The sequence below is a fragment of the Lates calcarifer genome, linkage group LG7_2, assembly GCF_001640805.2.
Source record: "Lates calcarifer isolate ASB-BC8 linkage group LG7_2, TLL_Latcal_v3, whole genome shotgun sequence".
NCBI lineage: Eukaryota > Metazoa > Chordata > Actinopteri > Centropomidae > Lates > Lates calcarifer.
This window is the reverse complement of record NC_066854.1, coordinates 994,924-1,018,434: the sequence shown is the minus strand read 5'-3', so window position 1 is coordinate 1,018,434 and position 23,511 is coordinate 994,924. Positions and strand designations below refer to the sequence as shown.

General features: G+C 45.4%; 2 protein-coding genes and 1 non-coding gene across 3 annotated transcripts in view; 1 reads left to right on the top strand and 2 right to left on the bottom strand.

The window, feature by feature from the left end:
• Positions 1-8: 8 nt before the first annotated feature.
• LOC108873127 (high affinity cGMP-specific 3',5'-cyclic phosphodiesterase 9A) lies at positions 9-4,283 on the bottom strand. The gene is made up of 14 exons (XM_018661251.1): positions 4,020-4,283; positions 3,384-3,533; positions 3,263-3,302; positions 3,061-3,163; positions 2,816-2,955; positions 2,672-2,731; positions 2,421-2,598; positions 2,212-2,334; positions 2,031-2,123; positions 1,560-1,627; positions 1,364-1,466; positions 1,153-1,257; positions 891-1,037; positions 9-510 (listed from the first exon to the last, which is right to left on the bottom strand). The coding sequence occupies exons 1-14, from the start codon at positions 4,168-4,170 to the stop codon at positions 418-420; spliced, it is 1,554 nt and encodes a 517-aa protein (XP_018516767.1). The 5' UTR covers positions 4,171-4,283; the 3' UTR covers positions 9-417.
• A 292-nt stretch (positions 4,284-4,575) lies between these two features.
• The window catches only part of LOC108873163 (CLIP-associating protein 1), a 36,118-nt gene continuing 17,182 nt past the window's right edge, over positions 4,576-23,511 (top strand). The window contains exons 1-19 of the mRNA XM_051065912.1: positions 4,576-4,958; positions 5,302-5,693; positions 8,772-8,850; positions 9,594-9,697; positions 9,796-9,887; positions 10,345-10,420; positions 11,159-11,256; positions 11,780-11,850; positions 18,942-19,082; positions 19,268-19,344; positions 19,431-19,523; positions 19,622-19,767; positions 19,874-20,009; positions 20,245-20,315; positions 20,553-20,612; positions 21,412-21,489; positions 21,581-21,748; positions 21,855-21,901; positions 21,990-22,199. Coding sequence (XP_050921869.1) covers positions 5,490-5,693; positions 8,772-8,850; positions 9,594-9,697; positions 9,796-9,887; positions 10,345-10,420; positions 11,159-11,256; positions 11,780-11,850; positions 18,942-19,082; positions 19,268-19,344; positions 19,431-19,523; positions 19,622-19,767; positions 19,874-20,009; positions 20,245-20,315; positions 20,553-20,612; positions 21,412-21,489; positions 21,581-21,748; positions 21,855-21,901; positions 21,990-22,199 — 1,951 coding nt within the window. The 5' untranslated portion in view covers positions 4,576-4,958; positions 5,302-5,489. The remainder of the gene's footprint in view (positions 4,959-5,301; positions 5,694-8,771; positions 8,851-9,593; positions 9,698-9,795; positions 9,888-10,344; positions 10,421-11,158; positions 11,257-11,779; positions 11,851-18,941; positions 19,083-19,267; positions 19,345-19,430; positions 19,524-19,621; positions 19,768-19,873; positions 20,010-20,244; positions 20,316-20,552; positions 20,613-21,411; positions 21,490-21,580; positions 21,749-21,854; positions 21,902-21,989; positions 22,200-23,511) is intronic.
• On the bottom strand, positions 8,301-8,429 carry LOC127139165 (U4atac minor spliceosomal RNA). Its single transcript, XR_007809160.1, has one exon. It is a non-coding gene; the product is annotated as a U4atac minor spliceosomal RNA (small nuclear RNA).

Genomic DNA, 23,511 nt, shown 5'->3' with positions numbered 1-23,511 from the left:
CATTTAATACCAAGCAGAAAACAGATCTTTATTAATCATCAAACAGGAAATAACAGCAGGTTCTACAGTGTATGAACTAAAACACAGAGCTAAGATCGATCTTAAAGCTTCTTAAAATAGATATTTAAACTATTAACTATTGAAACAGTGGAACACAAGACTAAACAAACTAATTAGATGGAAATAAACTAACATGGAAGTAAGATCAACTCACATTAATGCTGTGAAACAAATCTCTATTTAAATATCTACCACTGTTTCAGTTGCAGCCAAACTTCTCTGAAATAATCTAAAAAGAAAAACACTGTATTTGTCTTTATTCTAATTTGCATGCAGTTCTCTACAAATGACAGTGTCAGGGATAAATTCATGTTTAAACTGACTGAACATCTCTGGGTCTCCTCCTCCTCCTCCTCCTCATGGTTTAGTGCTCCCCCCCTCACCTTTGCTGGCTCTCTCCATGTCAGAATAATACTCCAGGGCTCTGCGCACCGGCTCCAGGATATGTTGCTGCACAACAACACAACAAAAAGCTTGAAAAAAGATGCAGGGGGAGAAATGTATAATATAGAAAGACATTCAGAGTGAAAATACAAAATCAAAAATAAGATAAATCCAAATTAAACCACTGCTAATCATAAGAGAAAAGCAACAAACCCTCACATTTAGAAGCTGGAATAAAATGTTTTTTATGTCAGAGAGCTTTATAATCTCAGAGAATGTCCAGAATGTTTTCTCATTAATATACAACTTTAATTTAGAGTTCTTTTCTCTGTATTTTGTCCCTGACGTGCCTCCAGCTCTTATGTACATGTTGCAGTGACAGTTTAGTTCTGTAAAAGAAAGAAAAGCCTGATGATCAGAGCTGGTCTGCGTCTGTGCTGTCTCACCTCCAGACAGGGGAAGAGCTTGGTGAGCTCGGTGAAGAGCGGCAGCAGAACGAACCGGATGAAGTTTGTCTGAGACGACGGTTTGGACACTTTGTCTCTGTCCATGAACGGAGTCACAGGAAGCCCTTTGAGTTTCTCTGTGTCGCTCTGTGGGACAACACGACAACACAAACACGTACTTTAAGTAAGAAATACCTGCATCAGTCAAAGAGAGGATCAGAGAATCTTCTGGTTTATCGTCTAAATGTTTCAGAGTAGAAACCTGGTTGAAGAACTCCTGCAGCAGACAGTCCAGCCAGGGCTCGGCCACCGCCATCGGCCTCGCCTCGTTGGAGATGTCGCTCACCTTCACCATGATCTTCATCAGCTGGAAAACAAGGACGCACAGTCAGAGTCACAGGCGAGGAAGTTCTGCATCATTGATATGAGGTTCCTTTCAGAATAAAAGCTGGGATTTAAAGTGTTTTCTTTACCACTTCCTTGTGCTCCTTGTTGGTGAAGTCGAACACCGGCTGCATGACTTTAAACTTGTTGAGGATTTCGTTGTGTCTCGCCATGTCGGTGGCCAGAATACATCTGCAAATACACATTCAGAGAGAAAAACACAGTGAACAAACAGCCCAGTATCAACATGGACGGAGCGAGTGACGCCGTTAGTTCAACTCTTACTTGATCATTCCTCCTCGGATGTGTTTGTACTGCTCGCTGGTCAGGTTTTTTAGGATGTTGCACTCCGGCTGCAAAGAGAAGGAAACTTCACAGCATCAAATATGAATGACTGAGTTTGTTTTTTTATTTTACTGCTTGAATATCTGCAGGATAAATAGTTTTATTATTGTACTTTATTAAAACAGGTTGGTTTTTTAAAAATGAAGTCACATTTCTGGCTGTTGTGAAGAAAAGGAACGACGATGAGACGTGTCTGACCTCTAACATCAGTATTTATTTATTCATCTTCCTAATCTGAAAGAGAAATGATGATTGGGTGCAAGTTACTAAAAGAAACACTAATAAATCAAGTGTTGGGATATTTCCTGCCGTAAATAACAGTCATTGTGAGTCAGGTTATTTTCTTTTTGTTGGAAATAAACCCAATAGTCCAATACTTTTTGAGTCCTTGAATGCATCCTGTTTTTCTACCTTGGACAGGATCCCGAAGGCGACGGCACAGTGGTGGTTTTCCAGCGGAGAGATGTCGTTGTAGCGAAGAGCCAAGTCAGTCCTCGCGTTGATCTGTGTGACATTAACGTGTCAGGGTCTGTTATTTTATTATGACACAGATAAAGGAGAATAAAACCAAGCCGAGCGGCGGTGAGGAGACCTGGTAGACGTTGTTGTAGCCGGGGTGGTCGAGGTCGTGGCACAGAGCCGAGGTCAACATGATCAGCAGGTCGATTCTTCCGAGTTTGTTCCTGAGGTCTGTCAGCCAGATCAGCCCGTACATCTGCAGCAGAAAACACACATTTCTATCTCAGCTGATAAACGTCTTTTTCTGGCGTCTGCATTTCAGATGACTCCTGCTGTTCGCACCATCTGTGTGACGCAGAAGCAGTGCTGGAAGTTGTGGAAGGGGATGCTGTTGTAGTGGCAGTAGACCTCAAACAGGAAGTTCTGCAGGACCTCCAGCTCGATGTGGAACGCCGTCAGGAAGTCCAGGTCGGTGTACATCACCTGGAGGAGCACCAGCATCTCCGCCTCCTCCCACTGCCTGGAAACACACACAGGTGTCAGAGGAGTGTGTGTGTGTCTGAGAGTGTTTTAACGTGTGTGTTTGTGCTCACCAGTTGTCAAAAAGTGGAGTTTTCAGAAGCTCTCTCACTTCCTCCGTCACCTGCAGCGAGCTACGACAGAAAACACACGAGACCTCAGACCTGCACCAGGTAAAGCCTCACCTGAGCGACAGCTTTTTGTTGCAGTGAGCTGACCTCATGTTGAGGAACTTCCTGCGGACTTGTTCCCGCTCCTCCTGCACGCTCAGCTGAGGCGTTTTGGGTTTCTGGGACTTGGAGAGCTGCTGGTCGCCGTCGTCTTTGAACAGACCCATCCAGCTCAGGTGCTCCACACTCTGACAGAAATTCAACTTTATTATTCCTGGAAAACTTCTCACATTCAGATTTAGACTGTTTCTCAGCCTCTCAGTGAACTGTTAGAGAAACAGAGGATTAACAACCTCCAGCTTCCTCTTGAAAGACTCCACATGGCTCTTCAGCTCACAGATGATGTCTGAAGTCTTTCCCACGTCTTCGATGACTTTACTCTCCAGATGACGCAGCCTGAAGGTGGAGACAGGAAACAGCAGTGAGTCCTGACGCTTCAGAAAACCACTTTTATACGGCGGCGATGAGCTTCTAACTCCTCCAGGATGCACTCACCTGTACTCCATGTTGTCCAGCTCTGGAGGCATCGCCACACCTGCACAGAAACACACAGCTGAAAAGATCTGACTTTGTTCACAGTCAAAATCTGAATGTTTACGCTGAGGAGGCCGCTCACTCTGCAGATCTGACGCCACCACCTCCAGTCTGTAGTACGAATCCTCGCTGTTGGCCTCCAGCCGGGGGGAGATGTTCACCACGCTGCCGTTTGTCTTGTACATCTTCAGGATGTGGTGAGGCCCGGCCTCGGCTGCTGCCCGGAACAGATCTGTCACACGGAGAGTTCAGGGTAGTTCAGGATACTCAAACATTTCTGACAGAAAATGAAACAGTGATTCAGATGTTTTTTGCTGTTAAAATGATAAAAAGCTTGTTTGTTGTTTTTTTGTGAACTGAAGTCACACAGTAAACACTGTGCTGGCTGCTGCAAAGGTCAAGGAGCCGAGGTCCAGCTGGTCACATGGTTTATTCCTCACTGGCTCAAGATGACAAGAGGCAAAACGGGACAAAGTGCTTTAACCTGAGGACCTGTCAGAGCCACATGGAGGTCAGGTCCTCACAGAGGAGCTGCAGGAACATTCAGGACCATCGAATGATCACAAACTCACTTCATACACGCTGAGCTGCACTTTTCACTCCCTCTGACACCTCACCTGTGGTTTAACAGGAGGTTTAAATGAAGCAGCAGTTGTTGCACAGTTTTATCTGTTAACATCCAGATGCTGAGTATAAAGCCACAGGCCCTGAGTCTTACCTTTGACGTCTGCAGCAGAGCAGTCGGCTCCAAACTCGGCCTGCTCCAGCCTCCCGTTCACCATGAAATGAATGATTTTTGTTGACATCCCAGAGCCCAGCGGGGCATGACCTGCTCCAGAAATGAAAATGAGACCTCTTGACTCTGACATGTTCACCTTGAATGTGGAGAGGAGGCACCTGCAGCTGACAGAGAGCCCACCCACTGTGGCTGAATTACCAGTGTGGACCGATCAGGGTCCCCAGACCCTGAGGGGCCCGAAAACCCTGGATTAACTCCATTTATTATTAAATATTGAACTGAAAACTCAAAATAGCTGCTGATTAATTTTCTGCACATTGACAAATCAGTTGTTCAGTGTATAAAATGATAGAAAACAGTCAGAAAGGCCCAAGTAACCAAACTAAAATGACTTTTTTTAACAGTCAAAAACCTCAAAATGTTGAGTTTGCTACTGTAGGAAACAGCACATATTCACATTTTAGAGGCTGGTACCATTTTTGCCTTAAAAACTATGTATTTCTCTGAATTATTGCCTGTTAATTTTCATCCTCTCCTGGTGCTGCAGGGGCGGCTGTTGTTGCTCCCTCCTGCCGACAGGTGTCGCCGTTCTGCGGCTTCCTCCTCTGCAGCCTCTACGGCGTCTGCCATGGGACATGCCATGATTTACTATGGCAAATAATCATTTTGTCACCTCTGATTACAGCGGATGACTCGTGATTTGCCACCTGAGGCTCGAACACAGTGAAATGTCCTGAGGTTTAAACGCCAAGTAGTTTAAAGCGCGTGGATAATCTCCGGTGCTGTGATGTGAAGTAACGGCGGAGGCAGCATCGCCACTTCTGACTTTTTTCCCTGGGAACGATCCAGTCCATCCGGTGAGTGGATCTATACCCGGTCACTGGATTAATAACTAATTAATTACCCCGCCGGGGGCAGGTAAGTCACTCTAAAGCCTCCGCGGCCGTTGCTAACTTGGCGAGCTAACTTAGCTCGCTTAGCTAACAGTAGCTCCAGTGTATTTTTGAATAAAAGCTGGCTAGTAGCGAGCTAGCAGGAGAAGCTAACAGCTACATAAACTGTTAATGACACTTAACGATCGCCTTTATAAACGCAGTTAAGTCTCTACACTTCACTTTAAACAGCACTAATGTGTCTAATGCAGAGCTCCATGCTAGCTCGGTGTGATTGTGTTACATGTTTATCATCAGTACAGCGGTAAAGTGTGTTGAAGTGCGCTAAACTTCGCCCTAATTGTCGCCTTTTTCTTGTTGAATTTCAGCCACAGAACAATGAAGTGCAGTGTCCAGTGCGGCCCCCCCTCACAGGAAATCATGGAGCTCATGTCCCCGCCGTTAACCGCCTCTTAAAGATAATAATCGGTGTATAACGGGCCTGTCCGCTGCAAGGGCTCTGCTGGACCTAACGTGAGGAGAAAGGCCAGCTGGAGGTTTGACTCCTGCAGCAGCCATGGAGGAGGAGGCGGTGAGCATGGAGTACCTGCTGGAGCAGGTGATGCAGAAGGACCTGGGGAAGAGGCTCCAGGTAGGCCAGGAGATCGTGGACCTCGTCCTGGACGAGGAGAAGTCCCCCGAGCTGGAGCAGGACCAGACCATGCTGGACAGGACGGTGGACGCTGTGGCCAGCTCCTGGGTCAACTCCAGCAACTTCAAGGTGAGGACAGGCTGTTGACTGGAGGAGTGAAGCTGCGGGTTAGGTGGAGGAAGTGAAAACACACTGGGCCTCCATCACCAGGGTTTTAAAAATAACTGCAGAGATGCTCTTCACCCTCAGCTGTTGCATTACAGCTGCTGGGCTGCACTGGACAAGTGTGAGCACAGGAAACCAGGCTTCACTGAAACAGATTAACTGATCTTTAACAAGAGGAAAATCTGATGTTTTCTCTCTGTGACAGGTTTGCACAGCAGCCAGGCTGTTTCTAGCAGATTAATCTGTAATGAAGAGTGTTAATTACACATTTAGAGAGAGACAACAAACTTTAAACTGCCTGTACAAAGCTACTGTGGTAGAATAAAATCTTAAAGTAAAGTAAATGTAACGTACATGTTAGAAGAGTTTTCTGATATGAAGCTGCAGTTTCTCCTGAAAACAGACCATGTGATTCTGTGTTACTTGAAGGGAAAATGCACAGCAGCGCGGCTGTAACCTGCAGCCACTCAACAAATATGGAGGATAGCTTCAATAAAACGAATGATCACAGTCAGATTTTAACACGTCTTTCAAGAAAATTCTTCTGAGAATTAACAAACTTTATAACTACTATAATACCTCCTGTAATTAGCACCCTGACCCACATGTAAAGGGAAACAGAGCTAAATGTTTTCAGACCCTTCAGACCTGACTTCAGGTCACAGAGGACGTTTCCTCCCTCTGTTTATCTCAGGCTGCTGTCACTCATCTGTATGCTCTCCATGTACGGCGGCGTGTAGAGTACGCAGACATGACGCCGTCTCTGCTGATGAATCAATACACAAGTGTGTTCCTGCACAGTGACACTGAGGATGAATCTCAGTGTATGTGTGTTTGTATTCTCATATAAACAGCAGAGGAGCACTGCCTCGCTTTCTCTGACTTTCTCTGCTGCTTTTTCACTTTAATCTTTATTGGCAAGAGATTTACAACATTAAATAATAACTGTAACAAACAAAACAAGTGTTTAGGAAATACAAACACATTTTCCCCTCTTTCATGCAGCTCTGTTAATAAATTAATGTGTAGCTCAGTTTTGATTCAAACAGTCTGAGTCCAGTCTTCCTCTGGTTGTGCTTCTTGTGGTCTCAAGATATTTGAGTTTTTCCTCTGCAGTCAGAACAGCTTTTAAACTCGCTTTTCTTTTCCTGTTACATGGAGATAAAGTAAGAATTAGTTGCAGCTTGTTACATGTAATGAAATGAATATAAGTGGTGAATCTTGTGTATTCTGTGTTTGATATTTGACAGTATAGTCTCGGTGCAGGGTCCACTTGGTGGCTGCTCTGGAGCTTTTGAACATATGACATGGTCTTCCTCAGCAGTGTCCACGGCCAGGTGTGAACTTTGAGTCTCAACTTTTGAGCCATAATACTCATCAAAAATATAAACCTGAAGATCTACAGCCTCTGTGTGCTGAGGAAGGTGATGTGATGTGAGTGAAAGCTCCAGAACAGACACTAAATGGACCTCATGGTCAGTCTAAATGTTTAATTGGAAGCATCAGTAAAATGGCAGATTTTTAAATGGAGTTTGGTCTGACGTGGAGCTGACCTTAACATCAAAACCACATCTGCAGACACACACACACGACCAATCACATCGCTGCTTCCTGTGCTGCCCTGGAAACGGCAGCCTCCTCCTCCTCCTCCCCCGGTCTCGTTGATATCTGCGGGGGCCGTAATGGGGACGAGGCTCCCGGCGTCGGTGGCTCTGAGCTTAATTTACCAGCACCATTAGCCCAGTTTCCTTCCCTGTGTGACTGAGCCAACGCCGGAGGAGGAGCGAGCTGCACAGAACCTCAGTGTTTCAGTGTGTGTGTGTGTGTGTGTGTGTGTGTGTGTGTGGGCGTGCTGCTGTTGGTCTAATGGCTCTTGTTAATTGATTGAAGAGCGGGAGCAGACAGCGGGGCCTGTCTGACCAGCCTGTGATAAACAGACAGCTTAATGGCAGAGGCTGAGAGTAACAGTCAGCTGACCCTGCATGGAGCGGCTGGTCTGGGTGTGATTAGAGGTCAAAGGTCATGACCTGGGCTTTGATTTCAGGCCATAAATTAATGCTTCTGAACTCGTAGCGTCAGAGCAGCAACAGGTAATCAATAGAAATTAAAAACAACTTAATTTATTATTGTTAGAGTCGTTTTTAAAGCAAAATGGCCAAATATCCACAGGTGCCTGCTTCTTATATGTGAGGATCTGATGCTTTTCTTTGTCTTACATGATAATAAACTGAATATTTTGTTGTTCTGGGATGCTGACTGAACAAAACCAGCTTCTAAAATTGATCTTTGTGAATTTTAATGGGCTGAATAGGGCTGCGAGCTCCCTGGAAGTCTGTTTTCCAGAGGAATTAACAGGAATAATCTGTAGATGTAATAATAAATAACCAGTATTGGTGTCTGTTAGTCATCGTGGCTCTGGTGTCAGACTGAAACCAGGTCTCATGGTTTCACTCTCCACCATATAATAGGAGGCAGTGTTGGTGTAGTACCTCCACCGGACCAGCAGATGGCACCAAATATGGCGCCTCTATCCTTATTAACGATCGGTGTGTCTCTCACAGTCAAAAGAGAGTTTCCAAAAATTGCACCAGAGCCTGAACACGAAGCTCAGGTGGCGCGTATGTGTTGATATGGTGTCAGCAGGGAAGCTCTCACTACACGTTCATTGAGTTTCCCAAACCACCCCATGACAAGGAAAGTTACAGTGTCCGCCATTGAAGTGTGTGTGTAACGTGTGAACACCGTCTTCAGTCATGGTCGTGTTTCACTCGGTGTCTTTAGCTCTCTGGATGACAGAGTAGATCATCATCATGTAGAGTTTTTGGCAGAAAACTCGTTTATTTCGATGTTTCTGCGGTTTTTTCATGTGAAACGCTCAGTTTGGTCACATTACCCACAATCCTTTGCAGCCCAGATTCAAATCCACTGCTGATGTCATGCTGTAGCTGCTCTGAATCTTCTCTATCGAGGATGTTAAGTGATTTTAACTTGTTTCTTCAGCCTGTATTGTTTATGTTTGTTGTTTGTTTGTTTGTTTGTCAGGTGGTTCTGCTGGGGATGGATATTCTGTCAGCTCTGGTCAGCAGACTGCAGGAGAGATTCAGGACACAGGTTGGAACAGGTGAGCTGCTTCACGCCGCCTCTCTGCCTCTGTAGTTAACTTTAAATATCTAAACAAAGAAAATACAACAAAGGGAGTTTAAGTAGAGCTCAGCGGCTTCTACTTGAATTTACTTGTGAATTCTACACAAAATAGAAACATATATTTTGGTGTTAAACTTAATTATTTTATAACATATTTAGCTTTATATATATTTTTCTCTTGTTTCATCTCAATGTTTTTATATTTTTTTGTGCCTAAAGAAACAGCATCTCTTTTTTCTAAATATGGTTTGTGGTTGAAATGAATCTTTAACTTCAGCTTTCACTGCTCGTATTGATGATGTTTTGGTGGTTTTGTGGCAGCAGTGACCTCAAGTTTCATCAGATTATATAAAGTTGTTTAATTATAAAAAGAAGAGAAGTTGTTAACGGTCGTTTTGAAGTCTCTGAATTCATTAGAAAATGTTCAAATTCATATTTAAAGGCCTGTTTCTTGGTAGAATTGGATTTTTATATGAGTATTAGCATCAATGTGATGAAGTGCATTGATTTTTAAGATTTTGTTGCAGGAGTCAAAAAACTGACATTCCTGACACATGGAATAAGAATAAAATCCCAGAAATTAAATCAAATAAATACATCATAATGAATGAATATAAGAAAATCAGACTTTAGGAGAAAGAGAGGAGATGATGATGATTATGAACTGAGCACATGTAGCTGAGGAGATGCCATCTTTCTCTGTTTCCTGTCTCCGCTCAGTTCTGCCGAGTCTGATAGACCGACTCGGAGACGCCAAGGACCAAGTCCGAGACCAGGACCAAGCGCTTCTACTGAAGATCATGGACCAGGCTGCGAACCCACAGGTGCACATTTTCACCTGTTTGTTAAAATGAGTTCTCAGTTTTCACACACACACACACTGAATGAGTGTAAATCTGTTTGTGTATGTGTGTGTCCTCAGTATGTGTGGGAGCGAATGATGGGAGGCTTCAAACATAAGAACAACAGGACCAGAGAAGGACTCTGCCTCTGTCTCATCTCAACATTAAACGTGTAAGTGGAGGAAACAGGATACAGGTTATAAACATAACATGAACATTTTACAGAGTCTGATCAGTTAATCTTATTTTATCATCTCTCTCCTGGTTTCAGCATTTAATCTCATTTAATCTGTAAAATATCTGAAAATAATTTACTTCATCAAATGTCTTGTTTTGTACAAACAATCAAAAACAAAAAGATGTTCAGTTTATTATCACAGAAAACAAAAAATAATCAGATCTTTGCATTTTAGAAGCTGGAACCAATGAATATTTACTTTATAAGTTACTTAAATGATTAATTGATTATCAGAATTGTTAAAATGATATTCTATCGATTGACTAATTGTTTTATTTGTAGTTATTTATATAATTTGACTGATTGCTTCATCTCTAACTGAGATATTTAAGCTCCACTGATGAGGCTTGGTGTTTATTGATTGAAACATCTGTGTGTTCTGTTTCCTCAGGTTTGGATCTCAGAGTCTGACGCTCAGTAAAATAGTTCCTCACATCTGTAACCTCCTCGGAGATCCCACGAGTCAGGTACGACCCTGAACACAACCAAAGAGACAAACTGTTGACGCAAAGTTGTCTACATTAAAATTTCTCTTGATTAAAACTCATTGCTCAAAACCAAACGATGAAAACCTAAAGATAAAAAATACAGTAAAATGTTATTATTGGTGCAGCAGCAGTATTATTGGTCTTTGACTGCCCTCTGCTGGTCAGACAGGAGCACTGCAGCTCTGCTCAGACCAGTAACCAGAGTCTCTGTTCTCTGTTTCCTCCTCTAAATCTAAAAGAAAACATTATAAGACACATGATACTGTGCAGGGATCAAACCTGTGACCCTCCAGTCGCGGTGTCTCCTCCACAACCAGCAGACCCTTCTCATCTTCCGGCTGCGCTCTGTGTTGGAGTTTGTCGTCTGGTGATAGGCTGCGGAGTCTATCATCACAGGAATCACACTTCCTCCACAGGACAGGAAGCTGTGCCCCTGAACGTCCCTTCCTGAAGCCAAACACACTCACATACGAGCACTGAGCACTCGTCCTCAAGTGCATCACCGAGATAACTTTAGTATATATAAGTATCGTAGACACCAGACGGAGAAGTTGCCTAAAACTAATTTCAGAAACAAGATGATTAAGAAATGTTTCTCAGTAAGAAACAAATCTTAATTTAACTGAGTAAAAGTTTCAGTTGAAAAGAATAAGGTGTGTCTAAAGTTTAAAATAAAAGTGTTAGTTGATACTGTTTGTGTTCACATGTTGTGTTTAGGTGCGTGATGGAGCCATGAACTGCCTCGTAGAGATCTACCGCCATGTTGGAGAGCGGGTGCGAATGGACCTGGGAAAGAAGGGCCTGCCCCAGTCACGGTGCGTTCAAGTTTTCACTACAACATCATCCCTGCATCTGTAGTAAACCTGAATAAATAGATAATAACAATCAGTCACATTCATCTTCATCTTTGGTTACTGTTTGTTTGGTGTCTCATCTGAGGAAACACAGAGTAGAGTCATGATTCAAGATGATTAAATTAAGATGACTAACAGCTTTTTAAAGTCTAAACAAAGTGACACAACAAAGACTCACTTCTCTAAATCAAGTCAACACATCGTCATCGGTGACTGCTGTTGCTCTGACATTGTGATTATTAGTGTTTGTTCTAATAATAAAACCCAGCAGGCGCCACAGTCGCCCGCTGCCTGTGTATTTTCGGATGCAGAGACTCTGGGCGATGAGACGTTACTCTGGCCTATTTACCGTCTCCTGAGAGTCTGAAATGAGCCCGGTTTCTGTTTTCCAGAGGAGAGTGTGCGGGCCTGAAGGCAGCGAGGCCCTTCACCTCCTGCTGTGACTCTGGTGCTAATTTTCATTCCTCTGATCTCTTGTGTGCAGGCTGAACGTCATCTTCAGTAAATTTGACGAAGTGCAGCGGTCGGGGAACATGGTCCTCTCACCTGTGTCAGGTAAGATCACGTCCTCCTCCCTGCAGACTCTGGTTGTGTTTGTGGTGTGTCTCTGGTTGTCATGGCAGCATCTTTTTGTTTGTGTGTGGTGTTGTTTTGTTGTTGTGAGCGGCCTGCAGACACCAACATGTGACTGCTAACACTTGTGCTAACACGTCCTGTAATAACTTCAGACTCATTACGTCCAGCCTGTCTGATGGTTTCAGGCCTTGTGTTTCTGGTGCAGGCTGGTTGATCAGCTAAGAAGACTTTTCTGATTGTTTGTGACGTCTGCGACTCAGCTGCTCTTTGCTTGTTCATCTCTTTTGTTGCTCTGGGGTCTAAACAGAAGCTGTAAATATAATAATTCAAGAATGTGAAGCAGAAAACGCTGCAGGAACCAGGAGAACCTCTTCATCTGTCTGTCACTGTGAGCACGTTTGAGCTTCTCTCTCAGAGGGGTGTGTTCTGTCAGAGTGCAACCTGAGCCGGGTTCTTTGTGCTCTGGGAGCCGAGGAGCTTTCGGTCGCTTCACTGCAGGAAAAGTGACCCTGCAGAACTGGGACAGAACGGTTGCAAAGCAGCAGCTCGAGTCAGGTTTAATGGAGGGGTTTGGAGCTGTTCCTCTGTTGGATATTAAAGTTTATTTAACAGTAAATCCAGTTACTGATGTTATTATTGTTATTGTTATTGACGTGAAGGCCTCCCTTGGAGTATTAAAAATGTCCATGCTGGTAGATGTGGACGTCAGCACACTGAGTGGTGAATGTGACCTGAGCGGGAGGCATCACACTGACCTGGAAAACAGGTTGAGAGTGAAAGAAAGGGACTGAGAGGACAAGCAGAGCTGCAAATCAGAGCATCAGAGACTGAAACTGGAGACTGAGAGAGAGAAAAACTGAGACAGGAAGAGAAGCTGAAGTGGGCTGTACTCCAACAACCCAGGGCTTTTATTTTGTAGGAGTGGTGTCAGCTGTTGTCCCTACAGTCACAAGACCAGGTTGGAGGGGAAGGGAGGAGGCAGGCAGCAGTGCATCAGCTCTGGGTGTGAGTCAGGACGGCAGTGTTTCTCCTCCGGCCGATCCACAGGGGAAGGTGTCGTCTGCAGGTAAATTTATCACACATGAGACGAATGAGAGTTTTTTATAGTCTTGTTGTAAATATCCGTCTTGTCGTGTTAATGCAGGAGCTGGCCAGCGCCCAACTCTGTCAGGATCTTTGTGCTCACAAACCTTGATAATTGCAGTCGGATCATAACTGGGAACTGAATGCCACAAGTAACTGAAGCTCAGTGATGTGTGTAATCCTCCTGTCTGCAGCTTTGATCTGAAATGTTTAAATGACTCAGGTCATGTTGGTTGAAGTGGTTGTTATGAATTTGAGGAACACAGTTTGAGGAACAGTAACTTTGTTATTTCCACCTGCTGTACGCTGTCGTTGTTTTCTGGATCTCGTACTGTCACGTCTTTGTTTCAGGGGGTTTTCAGAGTAACGTGATTCAGCTTTTACTTGCTCATGCTGTGTCATTTTCTTGCTTTAATAAAACACCTGATTTGGGTTCTATTTGATTTGATACTTAAAAGTTGGTGAAGAAGTTTAACCTCTGTATGGAGCTAAAGGAGGCAGGTGAAAGCTCAGACTGTTTGGTGTTTTTGAACGTCATCCGTCAGCATCTTATTGGTGGCGAGCTGCTGTGGATCCATCTCTCTGGGTCTGATAAACACTGACCTGGCTGTGTGCGTCACGCCGCCACAGGAGGTCCTGCAGGGAGGCGCTGAGAGACGAGACCAGGTACTCGCTGCCAGCAGGACTTGGGTTGCACAGTTGGAAACCTCCTGAATAATGAACAGAGAGAGAGAGAGAGGGCGCAGTGCACCGCTGAGCCTCTGTCAGCTGTTTGGATGCAGGCAGAGCATTTCTGAACCTGAGCTGCTCTGTTCTCTACCTGTTGTGTATTCTGCAGCTGTTTGCATGACAGTGTTTCAGCTCTGCCTGTCTCTGGTACACCTGTCGCACGTTTAGAGGAGCAGGTTGTTGTTTTTAAAACGTGTCCCTCTGACACTCCTCTGTGCACAGATACACAACACCACACAGGAGGCCACACACAACATAACAGGAAAACTCCTCTCCACAGAAACTGGAGGATAGCAAACAGGAAACTTTAACTCTCAACAGGAACTGAGACTGACTGACCCGAAAAACCCTGACAAGTAGACACAAACAGACAGATAAATACTGAGTATTTTCAGAGAGAAATTAGACGTGAAGATGCTGGAGCCTCCTTTAATCACTGTGTATTCCTGCTTTCAGCCTCCTGACTCCAGCAGTGCTTCATTTGAGTCATTTTTCAAGCAAAAATGTCAAATATTCTCTGAAATCAGCCTCTTAAAAGACAGATTTGCTGTTTTATATCATTTTCCACTGAATGTCTGGATGTTGAGGATGTTATCTTGGACAATTTTAAGGTGTAGTGGCTCATTTGTCGCAGGTGAAACAGCACATAACTGCAGCTTTAAAGACAGTATACATGACTCGTTCTTTCTCTCCACATCTGCTGTAACTCCACACTCTGGCCTGTGGATTTGCTCGGCTTGAATGGCCTCCAGTCTGGTGAGAAAGCTGCGAACAAAGCCCCGATAATTCTGTGGGAACGTCCCTCCCTCTGTTGTTCCAGCTGGTTGAGATGTGCAGGTGAATGGCTCAGGGTGTTTCCCACCTCATTCATCCAGCAGTAGAAAGGCTGAACACAGCATAAATCATGTCATGGTCACAGGTTCAGACTGAGTGAAACAAGCTGCTTTTTCAGTCCCTCGTGAGGCTGAAACACAAAAACCAAAACAGCCTCATAAATGAAAACGAAGCAGAGCTGCAGGTGGAGAAAGATGTGATGGATTCACAGTGACAGAGGCTGATGTGGTGTCTGTACAGACTCACTACCTGCCCTGAGTTTGTCCCCCCACAGCTCTGGTGGAAGCCGCTCTCCCACGCCTCCCACTTTCCTCTCAGGTCAGTGACGCAGCTCTCTGCGTTCCTGAACGCCTCACCTCTCCCCCGGTCATTTTGTGAATTTGCATCGGGGAGATCAGCTGTCAGAGTCCATCAGGCTCCGAGCTCCCACAGACTCTGTGAGGCTGCCAGGAGGAAAACTTGTGACCTGGCACTCAGAGGAGGTGCACAACGAGTCTGAGACTATTCTTCTCAGTCATCAGCAGTCACCTTTCTGATGTGAGCGGCTGTTATCTCTCTCTGATCAACGGGGCACTCGACCATGTCAAACATAATTTACTCCCCATGGTTAGTTCTACTAAAGTGTTGGGTAATAGTAGAAGAAAGTCGTACTGTTACTAGAAAGAAATGTGGATATTCTCTGAGATTAAAGTGGAAAATTTATGAGGAAAAACGCTCAAATTTACCATCAAAATAGCTGCAGATTTATTATTATTTCTCTCATTTCTCTCTTTGTTTATCTTTCCTTTACCTTTAAAACAATTAGTTGATTAGTTAACTTCATTTATCTGGTAAAAATGTTAAACTTTCACCAGTAAACTGAGTTTGAAGACATCACACTAAACAGTTAATCCAATAATCAATAAATAAGTGACAGTGATAACCTCATTGTCGGGATAAAAGACTTTGCAGCAGTATAGAGATGTTTATGGAGATAAATCCCAGATGGTGTGTCCTCCTCAGATACAGTTTCATCAGATGGTCTTCCTCTGACTCTGGTGGTTTACAGTAAGACCTCAGGGAGCCATTGACCTCCTGAAGGAAAACATGCACTTTTTCTGTCTTTTCATTCAGCATCAGTCACTTCAGGGACTGAATGTAAAGAAAAGGTCTCAGGTTCTATATTTACTGTTCCTCCTGCCTGTGTCACAGCTCTGACTTTACTCTGCCATCTCATGGAGTTTCCTCTGAGCTGGAATCACTGGAGCGGATGTGTCTGACATTTAATCAGCACTGGAAACTCCTGAAAGGATGAGGAGGAATATAAGAAGAAATGTGAATTCCTCTTCTGTGAGCTTGAGCTTGAAGGTGATGAATCTTAAACTGTGGTTGAGGCGTCTTGTCTTGAGAGCTGTGACAGTGTTTGCATTCAGAGCTGCTGCTGGACGTGAAGCTGCATTTAAAAGTCAAACGAAGCCGACTTGACTGTGAGACACTCTCTGTCTCTTCCAGCATGAATTAACACGTGCACACAGATCATTCGAAGCACATTGTCTGGTGTTGTGTTTATGTTAAGATGAATTTGAGCTAAGATGTTTGAGCATGTTTCCCTCAGCCTTGTTGTGTTCAGCAGCCTGGTGATCTGTGTTTCCACGGCCGCTCAGTTACTGTTTTATCGTACGTCAGCAGCAGCGACCTTGTTCTGATGAAACACCTCCAGCTGCTGCAGGCTGATGGATAAACTCGGGTGGAGGCTCGACGACTGACATTAACACTGACAGAGGACCGGCTTCTTTTCTCCCTCCCTCCCTCCTCCCTCCTCCCCCTCTCCTGAGTCATCATGACGCTCTCGCTGTCCCTCATCTCCGACTCCACCCACCAGCTCCACCTCCACACCGAGCACCGGGGGTTTGTCCCCTGACCGACCCTTCCCTTCTCCTCCCTTCTCCTCCCATTGGTCCACTCCTCTCCTCCCTCCCCTCTCCTCCTCCTGCCTCTCTCCATCCCCTCCCTCCCTCTTCCTCCATCCTGGTCCTGCCAGTGAGTGTGTGTTAGCTGGAGGACGGAGACAGAGGAAGATTGTATCGAAGCACATGCTCCCTGACAGGGGAGGGGGGAGGCTAGCGGTCGGACTCCCCTCCTGCCTCCCCTCTTTTCTCTCCTCAGCTGGGGGCAAAGATGTGAGGACCACAGAGGACTGGAGGAGCACCTGACCGTCTGTCTGTCTGTCTGTGTGTCTGTCTGCCGGCATGCTGAGGAAACTGGTCTGCAGGCGGATCTGCTCCTGTAAGCTGCTGCTGCTGCTCTGACTCTGGATGCAGGGAGGGAATGAGTGGGGCTCAGTGATGAATGCGAGGGTGTGGTGGGTAAATCCAGCATCTGCGTTGTCTCCGATGTAAACACAGCAGGACGGTTTCCTGGCCTGCTCGCGGCTGAATTGTTGTGTGGACAGTGGACAGGACGTGATGCAGCCCTGTCGTCTGTCTCTGAGCAGAGTTAAGGTCAGGAGGCTGCAGAAACACCAGAGTCTCTGCTGGAGCCCAGTTCACGTGCAGACCTGTTGTGGACTGAGGTTAAATTTAAACTGGATGTCTGTGGTGTAGTTCTGTTACAGCTGTGTGTCTTTAAGTTACATTTGTGACGCATGTTGATGTCTGTTATAAGAGATAAGAGTGACACACTGTCACCTGCTTCTTCAGTCTGCAGCGTGGGGATGAACTCTGTAAATTTCCTTGTAGAATTTCAAGAATGTGAATTTTTCTCCTCCTTTTTGTCAGAAACTGTCTGGACCTGGGGTTTCACAGCTGGTTTTATTTATTAGTTAAAAGGTTTCTCATGTTATGCTTTTGTCTTAGGGAGGCGGCGTTCCTTGTCTTTGTTTGTTTTCATGCAGTGTTTCATATTGTCAAGGTTAAAAGGTGTCTTATATGTCTTATCATGTCTCTAAGGCAAATATGAAGCTACTACCCTCAGCTGGTTAGCCTAGCTTAGCACAAAGACTGGAAACAGAGGGAAACAGTTAGCCTGAAGCTAACAAAATCCAGCTGCAGCTCTCTGAGTAACACCTGGCTTACAGAAACACACACAGGAAGTGCTGTGTTGGTGAGAACAGAAGCTTTACAACTATTTTACACTGGTGTTTTCCACAGCACTGTAATGCTAATTGATTCAGTAATTAATGCCACTTTTAACACAGCTGCTGCCAAATCAGAATTTCAACTAATTCTCATTTTCATTTCACTAATTAACACAGTTATAAACTGTGATTTTAGATCAGATACAAATGAAAATTCAAGTCCCATCATGAATTCATTTGTCTTTTATTTTATTTGACCATGTCAGGTAACCTGAGACAACATTAACCTGGCTCAGTGAATCTCAGACTCTGACAGGGATTTCCTCTCGTGTTAACGCCCCTGTCACCAGCACCTGTTTCTCCTGCTGCTGTTGTGTTGTGTTGGTGTGAACGTGTTAAACTTCAGGTGACAGGTCAGGCTGTGTTTCCTCTTCACACACACACACACACACACACACACAGTCACCTTGTGTTGATATTGAGAGGTGTTGCACAGCGCTTAGATTCTGCACAGAGGAAAAACTGCAACCTGATGGCACATGACTGATGTGTTGGCTCCTTGCCCTGCTGCTGCTGTGTGTGTATATATATATGTGTGTGTGTGTGTGTGTGTGTGTGTGTAAACTCTGAATAATGAAAGAGGATTGATTGCTAGCAGGCAGATTCCAGTGCTGGGGGAGGGTGGGGACTCACGTGGCGCTCCGTCGTCCACCACAGGAGACATGTCCACAGGGCTGTGCCTCTTTGAGCTCGATGTTACTGTCACATATTTATTTACTGGACAGTTTGAAATGATTGAACTCAACAGATCCTCCTGTAAACATGTTCACAGATCAGCCACTGATCTCAGAAATTATCCAGAGGAAGTCATCGTTGCTTTTGTTTGATAAACGACTTAAATTAAGTGCTAATGAAAACTTTTGGATCAGTTTCCATTGTTCCAGCTTTAATGAATACCCACAGGCTCATCAACAGTAACATCATTCACTGACTCCACCATGTCAGGAGCAGGGGAGGGTGTGTAGAATCAGTGTGAAGAAGACGAATCGAGAATGTGTTGACTTGTCAGATAAAGCCGACTGTTTCCTCTAAGTGTGTGTTTCATTCTCCTGCGGTCGCTCCGGGAACACAGGGCCGATTGTCCAGTTTATTGTCGGGGCGTCGTGTCTCTGACCTTCGCGCTCCTCGCCATCCTCAGCTTGTTATGTTGAAGGAATGTGAGTTATGTCGTGCGACTCAGCATCAGCTAAAAGTTTAAAATGCAGAAATGTCCGCCTGCCTGCTCGGTGGCGTTCTCTCCCTCTGTGAGGACTCCTTGTTCGGTCATGTGACCTGAGCTCCTCTGACTTGTCTTCTCCTCCTCCTCCAGATAAAAACTTTGAGGACGATGACTCGGTGGACGGCGGCCGCTCCTCATCCTCGTCCAAAGGAGCCTCGCTGTCCGGGAGGAAGACGGTGAGCATGGGTTCGTTTCGACGCCCCGGCTCTGCCTCCAGCGCCAAGTCAGCAGGTCAGAACCGGAACCGCCGTCTAATGCTCACATCCTGCTCCTGCCTCTTATTCTCACTGTTTCTGTGTGAAGTTTTCATCAATCAGAGACACATCACATACATGCCTCTCAAGCCACACCCTGAAGATAGAACTCAGTAACAACACAGTGTTTGTCAGGCTTTACCTTCTTGGTCTGGTCTGCAGGGAGGGACGGGTCTGGTGCTGGAGCTGTGGATGAAGAGGATTTCATCCAGACCTTTGAGGATGTTCCCACTGTGCAAGTATGACGTCCAGTTTATTCCCCTGCATCACCACAAGTCCTCTGTAAAAAGCTGCAGCTTCACTTTCTTCTTCCTCCCTCCACCAGATCTACTCTAACAGGGAGGTGGAGGAGGCCATGACGAAGATTCGAGACGTGCTGTCGGACGATAAGAGGGACTGGGAGCTCAGAGTGGCGGCTGTAAGACGTCCCGACCTTTCTCTCTCATCAAACTTTGAAGCGTCACTTTGATGAAAATGTCTGTTGATGGCCGTTCCTTTCGTTTCCTGCTCCTCCAGCTGAAGAAGGTGCGTTCGCTGCTCCTGGCCGGAGCGCCGGAGTTCGACGGGTTTCTGCAGCAGCTGCGGCTCATGGAGGCGGCGTTCAAGCTGTCCGCCAAGGACCTGCGCTCTCAGGTGGTGAGAGAGGCCTGCATCACTCTGGGGTAAGAGAATACTTCGTAAGGTATTTAGAGCTTTGAAGAAGCAGTGATAATGAACCTCCTGTTTTTCTGCTTGTTGATGTTGTGTGTTTAATCATCGTGTCACCAGCCACCTGTCGTTGGTGCTCGGCAGCCGCTTCGACCACGCAGCAGAGGCCGTCATGCCGACCCTCCTCAACCTGGTCCCCAACAGTGCCAAAGTCATGGCCACCTCCGGCGTGGCAGCCATCCGCCTCATCCTCAGAGTACGTCTCAGCAGCAGGATAACCACGTTAGCTCCACATTACAGCAGGAACAGTTTCACAGACGATTTGATTCAATTCTGAAAATCACATTTCATGTCAGAACGAGACGACTCCGTTGTCTGACTGAGCAGGTTTGATGTGAAACAAAGACGAGCAGCTTGGAAAGAAGTGAAACCTCCTATGTTTGAAAAAAGAGATGTGATGATTGAGCTGTTGTTGTTTTTGTGTTTTGCAGCACACACACTACCCGCGACTCATCCCCATCATCACCAGCAACTGTACGTCCAAATCTGTGGCTGTCAGAAGGTCAGACATTCACTGTTTTATTTCATTTTACTCACATATTACAGTTTTTATTTTATTGTTCTGTTTAGTTTTACTTTAATTGACTTCAGTATTTAATTTTCATGTTATTTATTTTTTATATTTTAATGTATTTTTATGTTTTTGCTTGTTAGTATTATTCTGTTTTGTTGTGTTATGTTGTTGTTTTTCTTCTTCTTCTTATTATTAAATAATTGACTGTTTTTCCGTGTCGTCCAGACGCTGCTACGAGTTCCTGGACCTGCTGCTGCAGGAGTGGCAGACCAGCTCTCTGGAGAGGTGAGGACTGAGTTCACTGTCGGTCAACCTGACACCAACGTTTATCAATTGATTGAAAATATTAGATATCAATAGTCATCAATCAGTGTCAATATTCACTCTGTAATGAGCTGAATAAACGACCTAAAATACCAAACGCTTCCTTCTGAGGAAACGTGACGCCGGACAGGTCAAGGTCTATCTGGGCGGTTTCCATGGCGATGCCAGGGGAATCTCTCTCTGCCTCCAAAAGGCTCATTGTGTTTCTGCCCCGGCTGCTTCCTGCAACTGCCGCCGCCTGGGAGAAACCCGAGCTCAGTCCCTGATACCAGGGGAGCTCTCTGGTTCTCATCGATCAGTCTGTCGGTCTGTGTGTGTGTGTGTGTGTCTGTGTGTGTGTGTGTGTGTGTGTGCGAGGCTCTGATTCTGAAAACCACCTCACTACAAATCAGTTTTATTTTCCAAAGGCAGCTTCTGAAAGTCATCAGCCAGAGAGAAACGGCTGTTAAACATGTATTGATACTGAAACATGTCGACTGTGGGATCTGGAATTTGAAATGATGCTCAGCCTGAACAAAAACCCAGCTGAAACTGAGCTAGTATTGATTCCTGGAGAGTCTGGACTGCAGAGCAGATGGCAGGTTTCTGACTCATGCAGGAGGTCAGAGGTCAGGACTGGAGTTGTGCTGTGTTCACGTCATGAAGCGTGGATGACATGGATAAATTAGATGTAAATCTATAACATGCAGTTCTTTACCTAAACATCTGCACACACCACAGTTAATTCAATGTATTATCTCCTCCTTTTCCCGTCTTGTAGACATGGAACAGTTTTAATGGAGACTATAAAGAAAGGGATCCACGATGCAGACGCTGAGGCTCGCTCTGTGGCAAGAAAGTAAGTGACACCACTGAACTGCTTCGTTAAATGAGGACGACATATTCAGACACACATGTCCTGACGGTTGTGTTCGGACTGTCCGTCTCAGGTGTTACTGGGGTTTCCACGGTCACTTCAGCCGGGAGGCGGAGCAGCTGTTCCAGGGCCTGGAGTCGTCCTATCAGAAAGCCCTGCAGGCTCACCTGCGGAGCGGGGACAGTCTGATGTCGCTGCCAGCCTCCGACCGCTCCTCCTCCTCCTCTCAGGAGAGCCTCAAGTGAGGAGCACCCCCCTCCTCTCTGATCCATTGATTTATTGACCAGCGCTGCTTAAACCTGTCTCCTGAACCAGTCCCTTAACATTTTATCTTACTGTCTCCACAGTCGACCTCTGTCTGGAAAAAGCAGTGTTGGAAGCAGCACAGCCAGATGTAAGTTCCCTCTCTCTTCGCCTCTCGTGTTCATTTACAACACGTCGTTAAAATGCTTCGTTAAGTTTTATCGTCTGTCTTCTTGCAGCCAAAGCGTCCCACTCCTCCAGGACGCCCGCGGCAGCAGCAGCTTCCTCTCCAGGCTCCCTCCAGCGCTCTCGCAGCGACGTGGACGTCAACGCGGCCGCCACCGCCACCGCCCGCACCAGGATGCCCGCCGTGCCCTCTGCCGTGCCGTCGTCGGCTTCTCCTTTCAGCTCGGCCTCGGCTCTCCCCCCTGGATCCTACGCCTCTCTGGGTAAGACACAGACAGAGGAGGTCCTGAAGTCAGCTGTTGATCAGTGATTACACTGATCATGTTTTATTTGCTGTAACACAACTTTATTTATACATCATGCAGGGACAAGCTGACAATGAAAACATCACAAAATTCAGACGGAATAAAAGCTCTTTAGATGTAAACAGACATTTCTCTATTTCTGTTTTTAAACAACATTTACTGAGTTTTTAGTAAAGATTTGTCCATTTAAGGTTCCTGGCAGTGTTATACTTTGTTAAATTCACAAAAAGAAAAATCAGACTTGTAGATTTTTGCTGACTTGACTTTGTACATGTGGAGTAAGAACAGTAACCCAAGACAAACAGGACAAATGAACTCCAGAGGTTTGATATCAGTGTACCTCCACTGTCTTTGTCTGTAGCTTTATGTTTGTGTATGAGCGCCCCCCTTCTGTCTTTTTCTGATCTCTCGGAAGATCCAACCCATTTATTTTCTCATGTTTAGTTTTAGATGCAAAGTAACGCTGAGCAGACGGCAGATCTTATGACTGGGTTCAGGAGTTCACACAGAAAATTCTCCTGTTTATGAAAAGCATTCTGAGACGTGTTGATCTGATCAGGTCATCGCTCGCTCTCGACCTGTATCCCACCTGTTCCTCCACCTCTTCCTCAAACATATCTGAAGCTTAACCTCTTGACCCCTGACCCTTAACCCTTGTTGTGTCTCTCCTGGGCTCGCCCACCTGTCAGACGGCTCGTGGTCTGTTAATGCAGACGGTAAGCTGTGTGTGTATGTGGACCGGAGAATGATGGTCCTCCATGCCTCCTTGGTGTGTGTTTTATCCCCCCCCCCACCACCACCTCCCATCAGCACTGTAATGGTGGTCATCTGTGATGGAAATGTCAGTGCATGGACTGTCTACACATGGTGTACTGTTACCTCTCTCCTCCACGTGGAAAACTATCCACCTCTGTACTAACGGTTGGAGTGAGGAGGTCAGATCCTCCGACCTCAGACGTCGTGTTTATTTTGTCAAAGTACGTCCACTAAAAAGTTTGTTTTACCACTGACAGAGTCAGATTGTTACTCTAAGTGTCTGACAATATTATGATAAGATTCCTACAGAGACAGAGCTTTTTATTAAAGAGTCAGATCCTTTTAGTTTAACCAGAAAGGATTTTTCTGGGGGATTTTTCTCAGGAGCTGCTGGACTGTCACTGCCTCCATCTGTTAGTTTGCTGATAGAAGAGAGGAAGGTAGATTTATTCAGACACCGTCATGACGGTGTCCAGTTTCAGTCTTATCCACAACTGCAAGCACTTCAATCATG